At 40.8% G+C, this 18701-nt stretch overlaps 1 protein-coding gene and 1 long non-coding RNA gene across 2 annotated transcripts; one reads left to right on the top strand and one right to left on the bottom strand.

Annotated features, from left to right (window-relative positions):
• Positions 1–181: 181 nt before the first annotated feature.
• On the bottom strand, positions 182–17549 carry hsd17b8 (hydroxysteroid (17-beta) dehydrogenase 8). The gene is made up of 9 exons (XM_047019240.1): positions 17483–17549; positions 16740–16942; positions 16262–16378; positions 15908–16003; positions 15539–15624; positions 13839–13923; positions 13719–13761; positions 13530–13604; positions 182–911 (listed from the first exon to the last, which is right to left on the bottom strand). The coding sequence occupies exons 1-9, from the start codon at positions 17526–17528 to the stop codon at positions 892–894; spliced, it is 771 nt and encodes a 256-aa protein (XP_046875196.1). The 5' UTR covers positions 17529–17549; the 3' UTR covers positions 182–891.
• LOC124467115 lies at positions 16969–18698 on the top strand. Its single transcript, XR_006956035.1, has 3 exons — positions 16969–17266; positions 17566–17616; positions 18620–18698. It is a non-coding gene; the product is annotated as an uncharacterized LOC124467115 (long non-coding RNA).
• Positions 18699–18701: the final 3 nt, after the last annotated feature.

The raw sequence follows: 18701 nt of genomic DNA, 5'->3' as shown, positions 1-18701 counted from the left end.
ATTATGTGTGTAAGTAATTTTTTTCTAATTTTTTTGTTTCTGTAATATATAATCTTTTTAAAAGAGCTGCTTGACTCCCTTGTTTTTCTTCCAAGTCCCTTCCCCATTTTCACTCTCTCCCTTGATTGGCTGGCTGGCAATGCATGTTGCCTAGGGTTACTTTTAAGCCAGTGTTTTTTTATTACATTTCCTAGTTCCTGTTCCAGAATGACATCATCACTCACATGGCTACAGCCGCCTGTGTGAACAGTCACGCCCTTAAAACCAGGTGTGTGTCATTCAGAAGTCACTATTGATTATATCCACTATAAATCACCTCAACATCACAATAGATATGTCAGTGAATATGTCCTTCCCTCGCTCCCTGCCTTTCTCCCTCCTCCCCCACACTGTCGTTTTGTCCTTCTCTTAGACTTCAGTTGGTTTGGTGTACTGTAGCTCCACTGTCTTGGATCCATTCTTGGCTTGTTGATGTCTTTCTGTTCAAAGTCTTTGATTAAACCACATGCCAGCGCATCCTGTCTGCGTGCCAAGCTTCTTAGTGTGTTGCACCTTTGTGTGTGTGTGTGTGTGCGTGTGTCTTTGCATCTCTATCCACATCTCTGACCAACATCCTCATCTAGCTTAGAATAACAGATCATTTTCAGAGGGGAATTTATGCTCTGAATCAGTATATCTTTCAAAGTTAATTAAATGTACACTGTACAGATCCACTTGAATTCATGTAAAATGAATCACTATTAAATAAGAACAATTAAAGGTCAAGGCACATTAGCTCTCGTGGCTGATTAAGTGGTGAGGTGTGAGAATCCAGATTTGAAATCGCCGGTTCGGAAGTTGAAGGCACAACAGGAAGCTGCCCATAATTGTCCATGATGATGGAAAGCTGTCTCAGCCAATGAAAAGTCCTCCTGAAGAGACATGTGTGTTAGGGTTGACAAATGGAAATCAACTGATTGTGGCAGGAGTGAGTAGGGGTCACAGTCCCTGAATCTCAAATTACATACTTTTTCCTTATTTATTGTTAGGTACTGCAGTTGCAAGTGCATTCTGTTGCATACTGTATGTATGCAATTGGGACATACTACTTAGTCACAACATTGCGCCTTGAACTTCAACCCTCTTGCTCATACATCCATCACAGATTGTAGCGTAACATTTATTTTAGGTTGGAGCTACATGTTTTACTTTGGAGATCAAAATAAAACGCAAAGCTGACCAGGGAGCATTCAGGGCATCCAGAGCTGTGCTGTTGTTAATTTGTTAAAGTAACAACTAATGTGTATCGTCCACTGTGCAGACTGCAGAGGATTGTGGGTCATAATGGCCAGGATAGCATGCTGGCTCGCATACTGCAAAATGCGACCAGATACAGTAGGACATCCTGGAATACTGTACTGCATTGGAAATACTATGTATTGGGGCATACAAAATACTTTTCTGGCATACTATATTCACTGCAAAAAAGGAAAATCTGTTCTAGTTAAATTGCCTTATATTCAGTATATTTACCTTGTCACACTCATTTTTGGGGTTTATTTACTCATTAAGGATGGAGATATTTGACTTGTTTCAAGAAAAATCTTCTTGACTTACCTTACTTAGGTAATAAAACCAGTTTAAAGCAGATTTATCTTAAATTACCGTAGAAAAATTCTGTAGCCATATCAACAGCTACACCTTAAGCACATTTTAACTGTTTCTAGACTCACTAAAACTTGATTTAAGAATGGAGGCCAACTAACTAAGATAACATGTAAGAATTAAGGGCAAACAGAGAATGAGAGCCTTGCAAACTCTGTGGATTGCCTTTCTCCTGTGCATATAAACCTGCATCTGAGTAACCTGAGTAATTTCTATGACTTTACTGTGGTCTGCAAGAGATTTACAAATATTCTTGTAGTTTAATTTTGAAGCCCATTTTGTTAAAAACCTGTGTTTAGACTTGAATCTCATACTCATGTTAGGGGGCCCAGAGCCGCAATTTGTGAAGAAAAATTGACAATATATTGTTGCTTTGGTGTTACATTGTTGTCAGGGAAAAGCTGCCTGAATTGTTTAAGGCAGGGGTGTCAAACATACGGCCCGCGGGCCGGAACCGGCCCCCAAGGAGGTTCGATCAGGCCCGCAGGATAATTTGAAAGTGGAAAAAATGCATAAAAGACATGGAATTAATATTTTTAAATCGCTGTAATTCATGGATTATCCGCTAAGGGGCGCACTCTTTCCATCAGAGTAGAAGACAAGCCGCATCACTGAGACAGACTGAAAACAGCAGACGGTATCAATTAATACCTTGGTCTCTACTAGGGATGGGCGAACGATGCCTTGTGAAGCTTTGGTGGTTTCTTCCGGATTGTGCCGGCCCAAAGAGCCGAACTATCGGCGCTTTGAAAATGAACAGCGTCATCTAGCAGCCGTTTAAACTGGCTGAATGAGGCGTAGTGGTTGTCTCCGACGGTAGACTACCCTACGTTATTCAATATTTAATTAAGGCTACATGTGTTCATTTTGATCTGATATTAGTGCTCACACATTAAAATGTTGTGATACATCCGTAGGCCTTTAGAATTATGTCATTTTCTCACAGTAAAAGTTAAAGAATATCGTACGAGATTCACTGGACTGGGGCGCGAACTTGGGATCCCAGATTCGCATTAACAATATGTAACCGTACAACGCTTTAACCAACTGCACCACCGAAGAGATCATTACTTGTTAAAGCGGTTGGACGGACTTTATACGATATGGTCTTTATATCAATTAAACTAGATAACACAGAAGAAAGACATGATATTTTGGTTATTTATAGCAGAGTATGGTATAATTTTAATGGTCCGGCCCACTTGACATCTCCCTAGGCCGTATGTGGCCCACGATGCGAAATGAGTTTGACACCCCTGGTTTAAGGTGATTCTCTATCATTTCTTCAAGTTTGTTTAAAGTTTCCCTAAATATAATAGGAGTAAAAAGGATATGAGCTAACGCTATCTAAATTAAATCCCTGATGAACTGCACGCCTATACATTGTCCTTGATAACATTGAGAATATAAGGAAATATCTTATAAGTATCAGCATCTGTCCAGAAGACTGTTTAAGTTTGTTGTCAAGTTCGTTCATTTTCTCAAAATGCATTACAATTAGGGATGGGACGTATGGCACTGACGCATCGATGCTTGTGTCGCAAAACCAATACGCACAGTTTCGAAAAAGTGTTTTGGAGCTTGTATCAAATTTCGAAACCACGTGACAGATGACGTTCAATGCTTCAAACGTCACGAACTGGTTCGAAGTTTTGCCGCTCTTCTGAACCAGAGCCATGGAAGGAACGAAGCCACCGCTTCTTGTTAAAGACAAATCTCACATTTTCAGAGAAGCAGCACCATGCATCGCTAGAGTTTCTTCCATCAGTCATTATTATTTAGCCAAATCCGTATAGTAATAATTATAAATCCGTGCATTTGTGTTGTGTTATTTTATTGAAATGAAACGTAACATGATAGGACTAGGTAGGTCTATACAGTGCCCAGAAAACAAATGTTGATGATTCGTCAACATTGTCAACAGTAATAATAATTTGTAAAAATAAAGTTCCCCCAGTTCACAATAGACCTACATATCACAAATGTTAAGAAAAAAACGGTGTTATCTAGTTTAATTGACATAAAGACCATATCGTATAAACTCCGTCCACCCGCAATAAAAAGTAATGATTTCTTCGGTGGTGTAGTTGGTTAAAGCTTTATACGCTAACATTGTTAATGCGAATCTGGAATCCTGAGTTCGCGCCCCAATGCAGGGACCCTCGTACGACGTTCTTTAACTTTTACTGTGAGAAAATGACATAATTCTAAAGGCCTACGGATGTATCACAACATTTTAATGTGTGAGAACTAATATCAGATCAAAATGAACACATGTAGCCTTAATTAAATATTGAATAACGTAGGGTAGTCTACCGTCGGAGACAACCACTACGCCTCATTCAGCCAGTTTAAGCGGCTGCTAGATGACGCTGTTCATTTTCAATGCGCCGATAGTTCGGCTCTTTGGGCCGGCACAATCCGGAAGAAACCACCAAAGCTTCACAAGGCATCGTTCGCCCATCCCTAATTACAATTCCTTAGAATGAGCATAAGTCTATTAATTCCTAAATATGTTAAACATAATCAATGAAAATATACTATATTGTTTTAAATATGGCTAGCTGTGCAACAAGCAAGATTCAAAACTCGTATGAGGTTGGTTTACATGCAATTTTCAGGAAGTGAAATGGTTTTGAGGTGGAAATGACGTCAGATTTCGCGCTTTCCCGACCGTTTCGCTTCTCCGCCTTTTCACCTCAGCACTGCCTCTCAGGATCGTGACTTTTGCTCTGTAACGGTAAACTATCTGCAGTCATCCAATTTAGCTGCTAGTAATCTCTGTGCGTACTTATGTTTTACTTGTGCCGTTAACACCGTACTTAACTGATTTGAATAATCAAATCCAGTAATTCCGTCATGATTGAAAACATTTTCGTCTAGTTTGATAGCTAGCTAAGTCTCATATGGTCGACGCCTCAGCTAGGGTGGCTAATTTGCGGCTGGCGTCGGTGAAATAGGAACATAGAGTATGTTGCCTCAGCTAAACATTCGTAGCAAGTACTGTTCAAATTATACATACAAATGTGTAGGTTTTTGCCAGCTCCAAATTTAGGATGAACTATTAGCTAACTCTGCTGTGGGTCAGCGCAAATGCTATTTTTATAGCTAGCGTCACTGTGTCCAATTCCGACCGCTGTAAACTACTATTGTCCAAACCCGAACGGTGTTTGGACACCTAGTTTCCGGTCTTTTTGCCACCATTTTCTTTTGCAATCGCTAGCAAAGTGTAAGTAATATTATTTTAGGCATACCAAACAATCTACGTGTCAAATTTCATAAACATATATGGACGTTTACGTGTCTAAATAATTTAGGAAAGTTACATCGATGAGAGAAAGCCAAAAGACCACTCGGGCGACGCTCGGGCGACGCTTTTTACTCTGACATGAGAAGAGTTCAAGAAATCATCCAGCAGGTGGTGGTAAACAGTCAAATTCAGATTTTATCGCATAGTTTGGAGATGTTGAAGCGTGATACCTTATTTTCCCCGTATATATTGACAGCATTATAGTCAGTTTGGTGACCCTGGATCAAGTTAATATCCTCTAAAAACAGCAACAGCGAGTGTTTACTACGAGTATAAGTGCGGTCGGGTTTGGACAAGGGTAGCGTACGGCTAATTTACCGGCGCCAGGGTCTTTTTACCAGCTCTAGTAAAGGATAAGCTAACTCTAATTTTGTTTACAATATTTGGCTCGAAATTTAAGAAGTTAAAGCTTAACGTGAAATCAGTAAATCAGCTGAAAACGTGATACGATTATTTTTATCAATATTTGAAGTGGCATTTTATCAGAATCTTAGCTAAAAACTGGTCGGGATTGGACACAGTGACGTTAAGTATTAACATTGGAGTGAACTAGTGTTGCACAGTAAACCTGTACTAAAAGAGACACTCTTACATAGCTACAGTGTTCCCGTGCATACATAGGAGACAATCACTGCAAAAGAGATGCAGTTCTGGTGCAGACAGGAGAACCTAGCAGAACGCCATCTCCGTAGCACTCAATCCAGTCCAGAACCCGGGGTCCTAAAGTCTCGACTCTTACGATACTCAAACGATGCAATGTTAATATACCTCTCTGATCTAACGAGTCTGGCTAACTGTTGTGACCTCTCAGGTGGGCTATGGCTGCGATGGAGAGCTGGAGAGATGGTTGTTCTGCTAGGTTCTCCTGTCTCTGCACAGGAAATGCAGATCTTTTGCAGTGATCGTTAATGAGTCTAATGACGGTCAGAATTATGATGGCCCATGCTACACCCCATCACCATGCCTTTATTGGCTAGATAACATATAGATGACCATATAGATCACCTTGGCTAGATAACCATGTTTCATGTATTTGACCTTTTTTGTTTTTGAGGCTGCAAAGTTTGTTGCAATGTTTTTATTTTAGTATAGCATATTTTCAGGTGGCGAACCGTGAGTACTACAGCTGGGCCTTCACCTCGGCCATTACTGCCGAGAAAAAAATAATCGCGGAAAAAAGCAACAATACTATTAATTGAATGGGTTAAACGAGTGCAATCCTTTAATTAGCTAACGATGACACGGATGTAAACAAATAGACCATAACGTCAATAACATCTGTTCAGGCACACCGAGTAGGCCTACAACGCTCGCCTTCTGCGTAGGAGTAACGCGTATCTATTAAGTGATAATACTTGTATCTTAAGTAGTACACTAACTAAACTGGTAAATAAATTATAGAGATGGAGCAGCATATTTCTTTCACCTTCCATGTTCATCTTGACATTAGATATAGCTAAAGAGCGCAAGCTAACCCCAGTGTCATGGCAACTGAACGTCATCGTATCTGAAAGCTCCGTGGACCCCGTCCACACTACTACGCGAACCCGGCGTTTTCAAATGTCTCCGGCTAGGGGAGCGTATTCGAAAAGGTCAGTTTTCAGTGTCCGAATACGCCGTATTAGTGTGGACGGGAAGTGCAAACGGGTTTCTAAATGTACCCGGGCTAGTGTGGATGGTGCCTCTGTCTCTCAACCGCTCTCACCACTCTGCAAGAGATTCGGACTTCATGAATGCCTACGATCTTTAGTTTTGTTCCCGCCCACTTGAAATCGAAGCGTGATTGGTCGATTTGCCCGTCACTCTTCACACCAAAACACATAGCTTGGCCTTCCCCAGGATTTGTGAAGTCCTAACCAATGAATGAGCCAGCTAATAGAGACAGACAATTCTGATTGTATAACATGTTTTCAGGACATGAACTGACAGTAAGCTTAAATATAGAACATAGATGAGAGAAAATGTATTAAATGTATTGTATTAAATTAAATGAGATATATATTTTTAATTATTTATTGAATACTTTATTATTAGCATTAAATATATATATATATTTGTTTTTTTAGGCCTTCTCTGAAGGCATAGAAGGCCCTGAAGGTTCCCCACTGATATTTTCTGATTTGAGCAAATAAACAAAATATTTCCGTGTTGAAATCAAACTTTTGAGTTGTCATTACTAATTAGTGTGTTTTAGTGAAAAACTATCTCAGTACTAATACAGATTAGTTAATTGTAATATTTAGCTACAGAGATTCAGTGCACTGATCATGTTAAGCAAAGACAACTACAATGTTTTAAGTTTTCCAAGTGGAGGGGCTCGGAATTCTGCCCTGCAAATATGAATGGAGAGACTTTTAGATTTAATGGCTGCTAGGAACAGGATACTTTCTCTTAACAAGTCTTCCTTATATAAGAATTATATACTTATTATGAGATTCTCAATGTACTTAAAACAAAAATTGTCATCTGGTTTTCATTCTCTCTCGACTTTTTTTGAGCAAATTTGCCTTAACCTGGGGGGTATTCCAGGTATCGGGTTTAACAAACTCTGGGATTAACCCTGAACTCTGAGTTGAGTTACTCTAACATGGGAAACTCTGAAAATTCGGTTCCAGAAAAGCTGATATGAATTTGTTAACAACTCGGAGTACGTCAACTCAGAGTTAAGCGCGGGCATGAGAACTATTGAAAGCCAACATCAATGGAGCTCCGATTCTAGGATTCACCATGGAACACGGTGAAAAAAACGTTGCATATTCCTAGGGAGGACAAACGTTCTGCTCTCAATGTAATCACAACGGAGAGTTCCAAGCGTCAACAAATGCCAAACTGAACTTATTGCTCATTTAACATTGTGATAAAAAACACAATTGTGATATTTAATGTACAGTACGATGTACGCTGATATTATCAGTACATTTACTTTCGAAAACAGTAGTCAATTTTCGTTTGATGACTGAGTCGTTAGCGTAATTAGCCTCTGTTTAACGAAATATACGATAGCGGTCTGTGATACATCCGTTTTCAATCGTTAAAATAATAAACATGCCTCACATATCGATGAACCTTTTATGATTTATTATGACATTATATTACTAGTAAACAATTCATGGGTACAGTTGTCCTTATATACCTGTAGTTTTAAACCAGTGTAGCTCACTGTAATGCTGCACGCGACGCGGTTTAGAAAAACTTGTAATTCTACTGCTGTTTAGGAAGCCAAACGGCGACAGTAAAATCTCGGCACTCCCCTTACAAAAATCAAAATTCCCAGATGAGTTTTTCAATTGGTGAATCAACCTGTCACTCAAATTAGAGCCAATCCCTGTGTGAATACCATCCCGTATGTGGCACAGAGGTTTTCCCATTTTAAGAGGTCGGTAAATGGCTGAGAGCACTTTGAGCCATTGCCTACTAACCTGAACTTCAATGCCACAGCCTCAATTTGATGTCATTGTGTTCATGAAGGTCTCCTCTACAGGACTGTGAAAACCGCGAACATTTCCCAGCTGGGGGATTTTTTATAATCGAGCTTATGTCCTAGGAGTGCCCCTGTTTAAGAGCTACATTTTGAGTGCTAACAAACTCCCCATCGCTCTACCCAGCCAGTTAGCTTGCCACGAGCATTCCTCTCCCTGCTTCACTAACAAAATATGGACAGATGTGCCTTGTTTTCGCTCATTTAATCCGATCGCCCTTAAAATCGGTTAACATATAGTGGAAACGTACATTTACGAATCTGTGGTCTCAAATATACATAAAGATTAACATTTTTTTATTCCAGCGCGTTCAAACAGTCCCCTCAGTAAAGGTTGGCTAGCAACTTACAGCAGCAGCCTGGCCCAGACAGTTGGGGGAGGGGCGCAAAGGGCACACTTAATAGTGGTATTTTGTTCCAACTCATTTTTTAGACAACTCATTCATTTGTAGCAGATAAACATCTAAAAACATTCGAGCTAGTAGGCCCGAAAACTAGGATTGATCCAATGCCTGTGTGAATACCGTCCCGAATGTGGCACTGGCGTTTTAACAGTTTAAGACGTCAGTAATTAGCCGAGTGGTCTTTACACCCTTGGCTACTAACCTGAACTTTAATGCCACAACCTTAACTTGATGTCAATCTGTTCAGAAAAATGTCCTCTACAGGACTGTGAAACCGCTAAAATTTTCCAGTTGGGACATTTGAGTTATTTGAGTTTAAGTCCGATGAGTGCCTGCAACCATTCACTGCAACGCTTCATGGAACTCGACTCGGAATCTGAGCTTCAGGGACGCTTGTCAAAAAAAAGACAACATTTGGCGTGTCAAGCATTTTAGAATTGTTAATGTGATGTGTTCCCTTCGTATTTAAGACAAAATACTTCACAAGCAAGAGGTTTGTTAATGTAACTGTATACATATCTCACTCATATTGGCTAATCAGCTAACATGTTAAAGTAGTTTACATCCAAAGTCGCTGTTGTAAAACTAGCCTCTTTTTCACAAACTGCTGATTAATGGAAGTAGCTTCGAGGTAAAATTCAAAACCTTTAAAAACGTCTACATTTAGCAAATATTGTTTATATTATTGTGCACACGTATTTTAATATCGTAAATATGTCATTTAATTCCATAATTTGACCAGGAATAACTAATAAAAACGTATTTCAGGAAAAATGCTCAAACGGGTTTGTCCTCCCTAATATTCCACCAAACATCAGATAAAAGTTTTATTTCGTGTTTATGGTCGAGCACATATTCCAGGAAAAACGCAACACGGCTGTAGCAGCGTATACAAGTGGCGTGGGAGGCAATTGCTGCCGAGTCAATGCATACATTTGAAGGCAATAGCCAGTCCATAAATTGAACATTTAACCCCACTGTTTGTTAATATTACAGGAGAAAAAGTGTTCAATGTTTTATCAAATGTAAAAACATACTACGAACCGGTAACGCATATTTTGCTTAGGCTATATGCTTGTGATTGTAGCCTCGACGTCACCTTAGTTTTAATCATATTCGACATGATACTAAGTAAATATCAATTGGTGCCTATTTCAAGTAATTTTGTAGTAGCAGTTTCCCCCAACAGATGTTTTTCATCAAAAGATGATGACGATGATTATTAAGATGACGAAGAGACATTGACTGCTGCCGCAGAAATGGATGCAGAGAATGATGTATACTGGTAGTTCTCTTAACATCTACTTTTATTTACAGGCTTGTACGGAATTGTCAGTTACACTGACATTGTGAGAATAATTAATATTTAAAAAACGATTTGCACATTCGAACCAATGAAATTGCCAGGGCGGGCTTTATACGATGATGGACAGATGATCAATAGTAACGTAATCACCCACGACACAAAAGAGCGCTTAAGTTGAATTCGTTTTGAACAAACATGGCTACCGCTGGAGATCTGGGATGTTATGATTCTGCCATCGAGTCTGTTTTAGAAGACATCGACAGCGCATTAATTTTGAAAGAGGAACAGAGAGACGCAATCAAGGCATTTGTCGATGGAAAATATGTTTTTGCAGTCCTTCCTACGGGATTCGGTAAAAGTTTAATTTATCAGCCGGCCCGATGATCGCGAAGAAGATGGGACACAATGAAAACCCAGTGGCCATTGTGGTTTCTCCTTTTCTTATGTGGAGTTGTAATCCTAAACGGAGAACTTGTTCGTATATGCATTGCCCTTTATTGTTTAGCTCAAAAAGGTTGACCGTGTGAACAAGTAATCCCCCTACCCTTAAATTAATTTTACAACACAGGCAAAAATCATTTGTATTCATTCTTCAAGCATACTTCAAGTCTGCTTGCAGTTTAGTCAGTAAAGATTTAGCTGCCTCTCAGTTTAGTTCTGTTGACAACAACTATGAGGCGCTTGACATACGTCACATACTCTGTTGCTCTGATTGGTTGTAGATCTATCCAATTGAGCGAAGAGGCATTTGTTTTCCAGGCTCGTTTGAAACAGGCCCCGTAGTCAAAGCCCAACGGAGAGTTCTCAGACTCATATTCTGACTAGAATTATGAGTATGACAACGTCAGGCTAACAATCTGTAGCCCCGCCTTAGCTCTGAAACTGATTGGCGCCGCCACCTGTAGCCGAGCTGTGGCTGAGTGAGTCAGAGATAGCTAGCAGCAGCAACACTAAAGACGTAGCCTATGCAACGCTAGTGCTAAATATAAATGTTCGTAGTGTAAGTATAGCGAAAAATAGCCTTTCCTAGACTTTTAGCTGCGGTACTAATGCTGAGGGCTCGCTGATATTGCTGTCTTATTAGAACGTGCATTTAGTCTAGCAGACACTTTTATCCAGTGCGTAGTATCTGAGTTGTTGCTAACGTGTGCTTATGTTGTACTCACCCAATAAATTCCACATTTCCAGGCCTCTCTAGTTTCTACTCTGCCACGACCTTCTGTAGCTTCTCAGGTAGGTGAGTGCTTGTGTGCTGCTTATACAGAGGCCGTGTCTGTAGAACTGACGCTTTCATTTCCCACTCAGTCAATAAAATTAGCGGTCACCGTGAGGTAGTTTTCGGTAGCACGAGAAGTCCAAGTCGTTGCAGCTGACAACTCGCGCTCCATCAACGTCCGTGTTTTGTTGTATATGTAAGGGACCAGGGCCGGCGTTGCTGCTACTGTATCCCTGCCTGTGTTTGCGCTGTTGCTCAGCTAGTAGCCTATCGTGTCGTGGTGTAGGAGGACTGATCGACAAGCGCATCATACATTTAGTTAAGACTTGCATGTACAGTAGTTAGTCTGGAGACCTGCTTCTGCATTTTAGTTTTGCTTTTCCCCCCATTGTACCGAACTCGTACCGAACCGTGATGTCTGAACCGCGGTACGAAACGAACCGTGACTTCAGTGTACCGTTCCACCCCTAATACAGTGAGATGTTCATTTAATGGCAAGTACATTTTGCATGTGGAACTGTGAAATGTAGCTAATGTTATCTCATGTATACCCAGTTACAAGTAAATGACTTGTACAAATTGCACCTCATGAAGAAAGTGCCAAAAACTGACCAAGAGATGGTGAAGGCCTACTTAAGGTAGAAGAATAAAGGCTAATCTCCAAAAAGATTTACGGGAACACCAGTTACGGGAGGATGCATGGTCACAGGTGATGTTAATTGTAGGAACAATAACCTACACTAATATTAATTGTTGAATTTGCTGAATTTTCTATTTTGACCAAGAGATGTTGTACATATGGCAGAAGAATAAAGGCTGATCTTGTAAGGCTATCCACCTGCCCCCACCTCTCATATGGTAAAATATGGAGTTACTGGATGGAGTCTCAACTTGATGGCTCTCACATCTTTGTAACTTACTGTAGCATTGCTAGACATGTTGATAAGTAAGGGTCAAGATTCTGGTGTGATTGTAGTTGTTCTTGGGTATAAAAGGAATTGTGATTCCATTGGTATTGGCATTATTTGGTTAATGTTAATACACTGTTCAGTTTCCCATCTTCCTTCAAACCATAGGGGAATTAGTTTCGGTTGTTTGGCCAATATATTGACCCCCAACAATGTTGAAATAGATTTGCTGAATTAACAGTTACAGGACGGTAGCCTACATCATGTAAATTGTAGGAATCATATGAATCATGTAAATTGTAGGAACAATAGCCGATAGAAATAGGCTACTCATTGTTGGATTTCTATTTGTAGGCAATAAAGAAGATCAAATATAATTTAAATAATTTTTCTTTATTTCAGTGGCAAAAGGTATTTGGTCAATTCTGAGTGCAAATCCACGGCGAGTAACACTATCGATGAAGACCCAAGGGCTGAGAATGTTGCTAAAATAAATTACAGATTGTGACAGGAAACGGTGACGTTAACTTGGGTATTTATCAGGGAATTAAAGTAGGCTACATCAAACCGCAGTCTTAAAATCGTCTCCCGGCGTATAACTAAGCGAATTAAATTTAGTTCGAGATCGCTCGGCTGAACCAGGAAATGATATGCTGTGTCTGCCAACGCTGAAAGTGGGGGCTGATCGGTTGAAAGCAGAGTTTGGCATGGAAAACCTGCTAGCGAGCAGGTTAGTTTCAAGGAGTAAGTTACCATGGAAACTTACCAAAAGGTTTCGTTACCTCTCTTTCTGGAACGTGGAACTCCGTGGAACGTGCCTCTTTTCAGGGTTAAACAACTCAAAGTCTTCATTAAACCCGCTACTTATACCCCCCTGGTTTGTACCCAAGTTCTTATTTACTGAAAAAATTAAATTAATATCTTCAAAATGAGTCAAAAAATCTTAACAAGAATGCTCAAAACAAGAGGTCCAGGCCTATATTGAGATTTTGAGCGGTCTTATTTTCTGGATTTCTTTTTCTTGTTTCAAGAAATCTTTTTCTTATTTCAAGAAATCGTTGAAGTGTGATTATCTTGCTGCACTGGCAGATAATTTTGCTTGTTAAAATGACATTTTGCTAATTATTGGTTATTTTTTTCTTATTTTTTAAAAGTCATTATTTGCAGTGTTGAATGAGAGTATGGGTATTGAGATAAAGGGAGTGAAATAATCTCAAGGCATTGCCAGTCAAACCTGATCCCTAGGCATTACTAGTCACCCACCTGTTACTTCAATACTGACACCGGTAATGTAACGAGAGTCATCCGAGGCCAAGAAGGCACAGACATCAGCAACCTCTACATGGAGATAAAGAGATGGAGGGGGTTAGACAGAGTGGGGGGATGGGTGTTACACAACAGGGTAGTAACCAGAGTGGTTCTATATTGGGAGCACAGTGGAGGTATTTATACCTGCAGGGTCTCCCATCCTCCCCAATGGAACCATGGAGGTTATCTACACGCACACACACACACAGCACATTTAGCATAGGTCATATGTAACAGTAATGATCCTGTGAGGCTGTATCCCACCTTACTGATGACCTTCTCTGGAACCTTGTCAGTCATGGGGGTTGAGATGAACCCTGGTAAGACACAGTTACACCGTATCCCAAACCTACACACACACACAGCAAGTCAGACAGTCTTACACTACTCCCTTTTCTCAAAACGTCCTCTGTATATATTCAGATATATACACTGGGTGGCAAAAGTTTGGTATAATGTACGGATTTTGCTCTCCAGGAAAGAAATTGGCACGTTTATTATTTACTATTAGAAAGAACATTTATTTTTGATCAAATCAAGATAGGGCCCATTTCCAGCAGCCATCACTCCAACACCTTATCCTTCGTAGTCATAATGATTTTGGTAATATAAAATCCCTTCTCATTATATAAAACACAACTGAAAGCTACTTGGTTCGTTAAATGATGCTTTAAATTGTCTTTTGTGTTTGAGTCGGCACAGTATTCAATACATTGGCATGTCTTAAGGTCAATATTCGGTCAAAAAGGGCTAAAAAGAAAAAGCTTTATCTAGAAACTCATCAATCATTGCTTTGAGGAATGAAGGCTATTCAACGCTTGAAATTACCTAAAAGAACTTAAAGAGATGTGAAAGGCTTAGATGTACAACTACTCAAGAGGAAAGAACATCACTGTCTCTAGTTGTCTAAAGATAGACGTCTCACATGTCCTCAGCTGACAGCTTCATTGAGTTCTACCTGCTCACCACCAGTTTCAAGTACAACAGTAGAGAGAAGAGTCAGGGGTGCGGGCCAAAATAGCTAAGAAAAATACACTTTTAAAACAGAAAAAACTAATAGGCTAGAGTGGGGAAAGAAGCAGACATTGTCAGAGTACAGCACTGACAGTGATGGATTGGCTGGCATGGTCTTAACCCCATTGAGATGTTGTGGGATCAGCTGACTGTATGGTGTGTGAGAAGTGTCCGACAAGCTAGCCACATAAGGCAAGTGCTACAGGAAGTGGGGTGAGAGGTCAAACTAACTAACAGCTTGAATGCCAGGGATCTGCAAAGCTGTCATTGCTGCATTTGGAGGATTATTTTGATGAGAACTCTTTGAAGTCGTAAGGGAAGTTGTAAAAAAGTATGTTTTCTAATTGCAACAGTACTTTATCTCGTTATTAACATCCTGACGATACATTGTGATCAGTCGAATGTCACTTAGGTGGATAAAAAGTTCATTCAAGGTTCATTTACATTTAGCAGACGCTCTTATCCAGAGCGACTTACAGTAAGTACAGTGACATTCCCCCGAGGCAAGTAGGGTGAAGTGCCTTGCTCAAGGACACAACGTCATTTTTGCATGGCCAGAATTGAACCAACAACCTTCTGATTAATAGCCCGATTCCCTAACCGCTCAGCCATCTGACTCCCTAAAAAGTACCCATTTCTTTCCGTAACAGCAACATTTGGACAGTATTCCAAACAATTGCCCTGTGGTGAATATCTTCTGCCTATCTTACTTTCTCTCTCTCATACCCTGTAATATCACACCTGGCATTGAGGACGCACTGAGATCCGATTGCTCAGACCATAGTCGGAGTCAAGGCCAAATAATAATGGCCTAGAATCATGGTAATACCAGGTGTGAACAAAGCCTTTGTCTCACTCTTTCCAGACTTTCTGTCAATCTCCAGGTGAATCTCTCTCTCTCACCCCTTCCTGTAGACAGTGTCTCTCTGGGATGTTGGCTGCGGTCTCACCTGCTCAGTTCCTTGGCAGCAGTCCTGGTGAGGCCCTCCACTCCTGCCTTGGAGGCAGAGTAGTTGGCCTGGCCGATATTCCCCACCTGGACAGCGGTGGTGGGCAGACACACCAACACCACAGCATCAATAACACAATCAACAACACAATAGACGCAATCAATACCGTATTACCCATGGTATCAAACAACTGTTTTTATTCATCTGTCAATCATCTTCGAAAAGAGATTAGTCTGATACTAAGCTTTCATATTAGGGTGTTTTACCAATGATTTGTTCTGTCTAGATTTAAACAATCGCTTCAAGATTGATATGGTACATAGGCTTAATTTTGATTCCGCCAGCAGTAAAGATGTCCGTCTCACCCACCTTGCCCACGATACTGCCCACAGTAATGATGGAGCCTTTGGGCGCTCCGCAGGCCACCAGGGCCTTAGACACAGCCTGGGTGAAGAGGAAGCTACCCTGGAGGGAGGAAGACAAGGAAGACAGAGGAGGGGTGCAGTAGAAGGGAAAAGGGGGAGAGAGAGGATCCAAACAGGAGATGGAGGAAAAGAGGAGGTAGGATAAGGAGTAAGGCAGTAAGAAAGACAATAAACAACTGGAGATAGAGTCCATGTTCATCTTTACGTCCACTGTAATAGGCTCATGTCAGGGTTGAGCAAGGAGAACAGGGAGAGTGGGCTCTTAAATGTGGAGGTCTGAGGGCAGGGGCGGAGCTACCTTGAGGTTGACCCGGATGACCTTGTCAAAGTCCGCCTCCTCCATCTTGAGCAGGAAGTCGTCCTGAGTGATGCCTGCAGCGTTGACACACACGGAGGGGGGCTGGAAGTACCGGCACTGCAGGAGGGAATGAGAGGGTCTAGTAGTCAGTGTGTGTAGAAACACAAGGGGTAGGTCTATCTTTCATTCCGGATCGAGTAGGTTTGTTGGAGATCAGGAAATCACCAGGTTGTCACGGTGACACGCGATAATCTCACGAGAGCCAGGCGGCAGGGCCAGGCACTGCTATTGCTCTCCTCCACCAAGCCAAGCAATCTGCATTATGGGAAACGACTTGCTGGCGCCTGTCTGACTTTCACCACTTTTTTTACTCCTCCCCCGACCGCAACCGAGTGTGTATGAGAGAAAGATTTACATGATATATATATAGCTTCAATATAGTCGGAAAATGTAGATGTTGTGTGTATGTGGGTCTGACCTGTATGCTAGTGACCAGTTTCTCCACGCTCTCCTTCGACGACACATCCACGGCTGCAGCCATGTGGTCTTGACCTTTGAGGTCATGGGTCAGGATTCTTAGAGTCTGATTGGCCGAATCCTCGTTAAGGTCAGCGACCACCACGGTGGCGCCCTCGGATGCGAGTCGTTGACAGACAGCTCGGCCAATCCCACTGCCCCCTCCTGGACAGAATGAGACAAGCAAGGAAGTGAAGGGTCAGGCTCCACAGCAACAGGCATTTGGGTACACTCTCCTTAGTCAGTGGTGTTACATAATGTAGCAAATGATTGATTGAGGCAAATGATTGATAAGAGGCTTAGGCAGTTAACCATTGTTGCATATTAAAGCTTTTTGTTAATTTCCTCTAATTATTACGTGTAATAGCCCATATGTAGACATACATTGGGAGTTTGGACAAACGGAAATACACTTCATTTGCTAAACACACCAGCCAGCACTGTTCTACTTCCCGAGATACAACAAAAGTAGGATTTAGGCGTGCGATGGTAAGACAATTTTCCTTCTCCTTATAAGCGATGTCCCACTTGATGTAATCAGGTCCTGTGTCACTGCTTTATTGACGCGGTGATCGTGGTCCATACAGTTTAAGTACAACCTTACCCCCACAACCTCTTTACAATTGCAAATCTATTTAGCTACCTACCTCAGACATGCTTTGTTAGGCATAATTTCTTAAAGACACAGAATAACAGGAGACTAACCCGTGACAACCGCCAACCTTGATATGAGTCTTGTGGTGGCTGCCATGTTTCTACCCTTGTTTGTGTTTTCCCCTCTCCGACAGATAGATGGCGCCTCAGGACAAGGAAAATCTAGGATCTAGCAATCCAACGAGGTACAGTAGTAACCTTGCCGTGGTCACTATTATTGGTACTGGTTACAATGGTATGTTCAAATTGTCAAAAGACTAATAGCATCCCCTGTCATTATTTGAAGTTTAAAACGATCTACAGTTGTCAGTGAGCCAAATTAAGTAGCCTCCATCAAAATATTTGCAAGTCATACTGTACTTGACGCAATTCTGGTGATTGCCCATTAGTGAATTAAGTTATTCTAATTTGATTTCATATAGGCCTACGGTTGCTATTATGTTCAGTAAAATGACGTCAAAAACATTTCAGACACACTTCAGAGTAAGATCAAGCGTTTGATATTTGAATTTTTTATTTTATAAAACACAATTAAAACATCCACTAGAATTAAGGTGGAATAAGAAAAACTTGACTGAAAGCAAATCAAGAAATCTCCAGGTGACAACGAAAAAACATGCTCCAGAGTTGTGCAATTGTAGAATATGTACATATCTTCAGTGTAACCTTTTCTTTAGATGTACACGTTTGTGAGTAGTATTCACCATGACAGTATTACCACATAAAATGTCTCATAAATTTGGTTTCCATTTTCGCTCAAATCCCCACCCAAAATAAATAGCTAACCCATAGAACACATAAACATAACTAAAAACACCCCAGAACTGATTTTTTTAAACACGATTCAGGACTTTAAATAAACTCACAAAATCTGTCAAGTACCCCGAAAATAGGGAGACTCCTAACTTATTCAGAAAATCTGATGAATCTAAAATAAGTTTCAAACATTCCAGCTGCCAAAATTGTCAGAAGGCCAAGTTGTTTAGAAATAGTGCTGTTCTATATGCTCTTACGTACGATAGAGTGGTTGGCATGGAGCAAGAAAGGGGGGAAGGGATGTCATTCAGTACAGCACCCCAGGAAAGCTTACTAAAGACGCCACTGAAACTACTCCAAAAAGTACATTAAGAAATCAAATGCTACCAATGAAGATTAAGCAGTTTGCTAACTTTGTTCCTGCCCTTCTAGCATCGTAGCTCTGCAGACCTAATGCATGCAGACGGTAAGGAGACATAAAGTAAGGTGATAAGGAAAGGAGACGAGGGAGGAT

The sequence above is a fragment of the Hypomesus transpacificus genome, chromosome 4 (assembly GCF_021917145.1).
Source record: "Hypomesus transpacificus isolate Combined female chromosome 4, fHypTra1, whole genome shotgun sequence".
Classification (NCBI taxonomy): Eukaryota; Metazoa; Chordata; class Actinopteri; order Osmeriformes; family Osmeridae; genus Hypomesus; species Hypomesus transpacificus.
The sequence above is the reverse complement of the archived record's forward strand: the minus strand, read 5'-3'. Positions and strand labels throughout refer to the sequence as shown.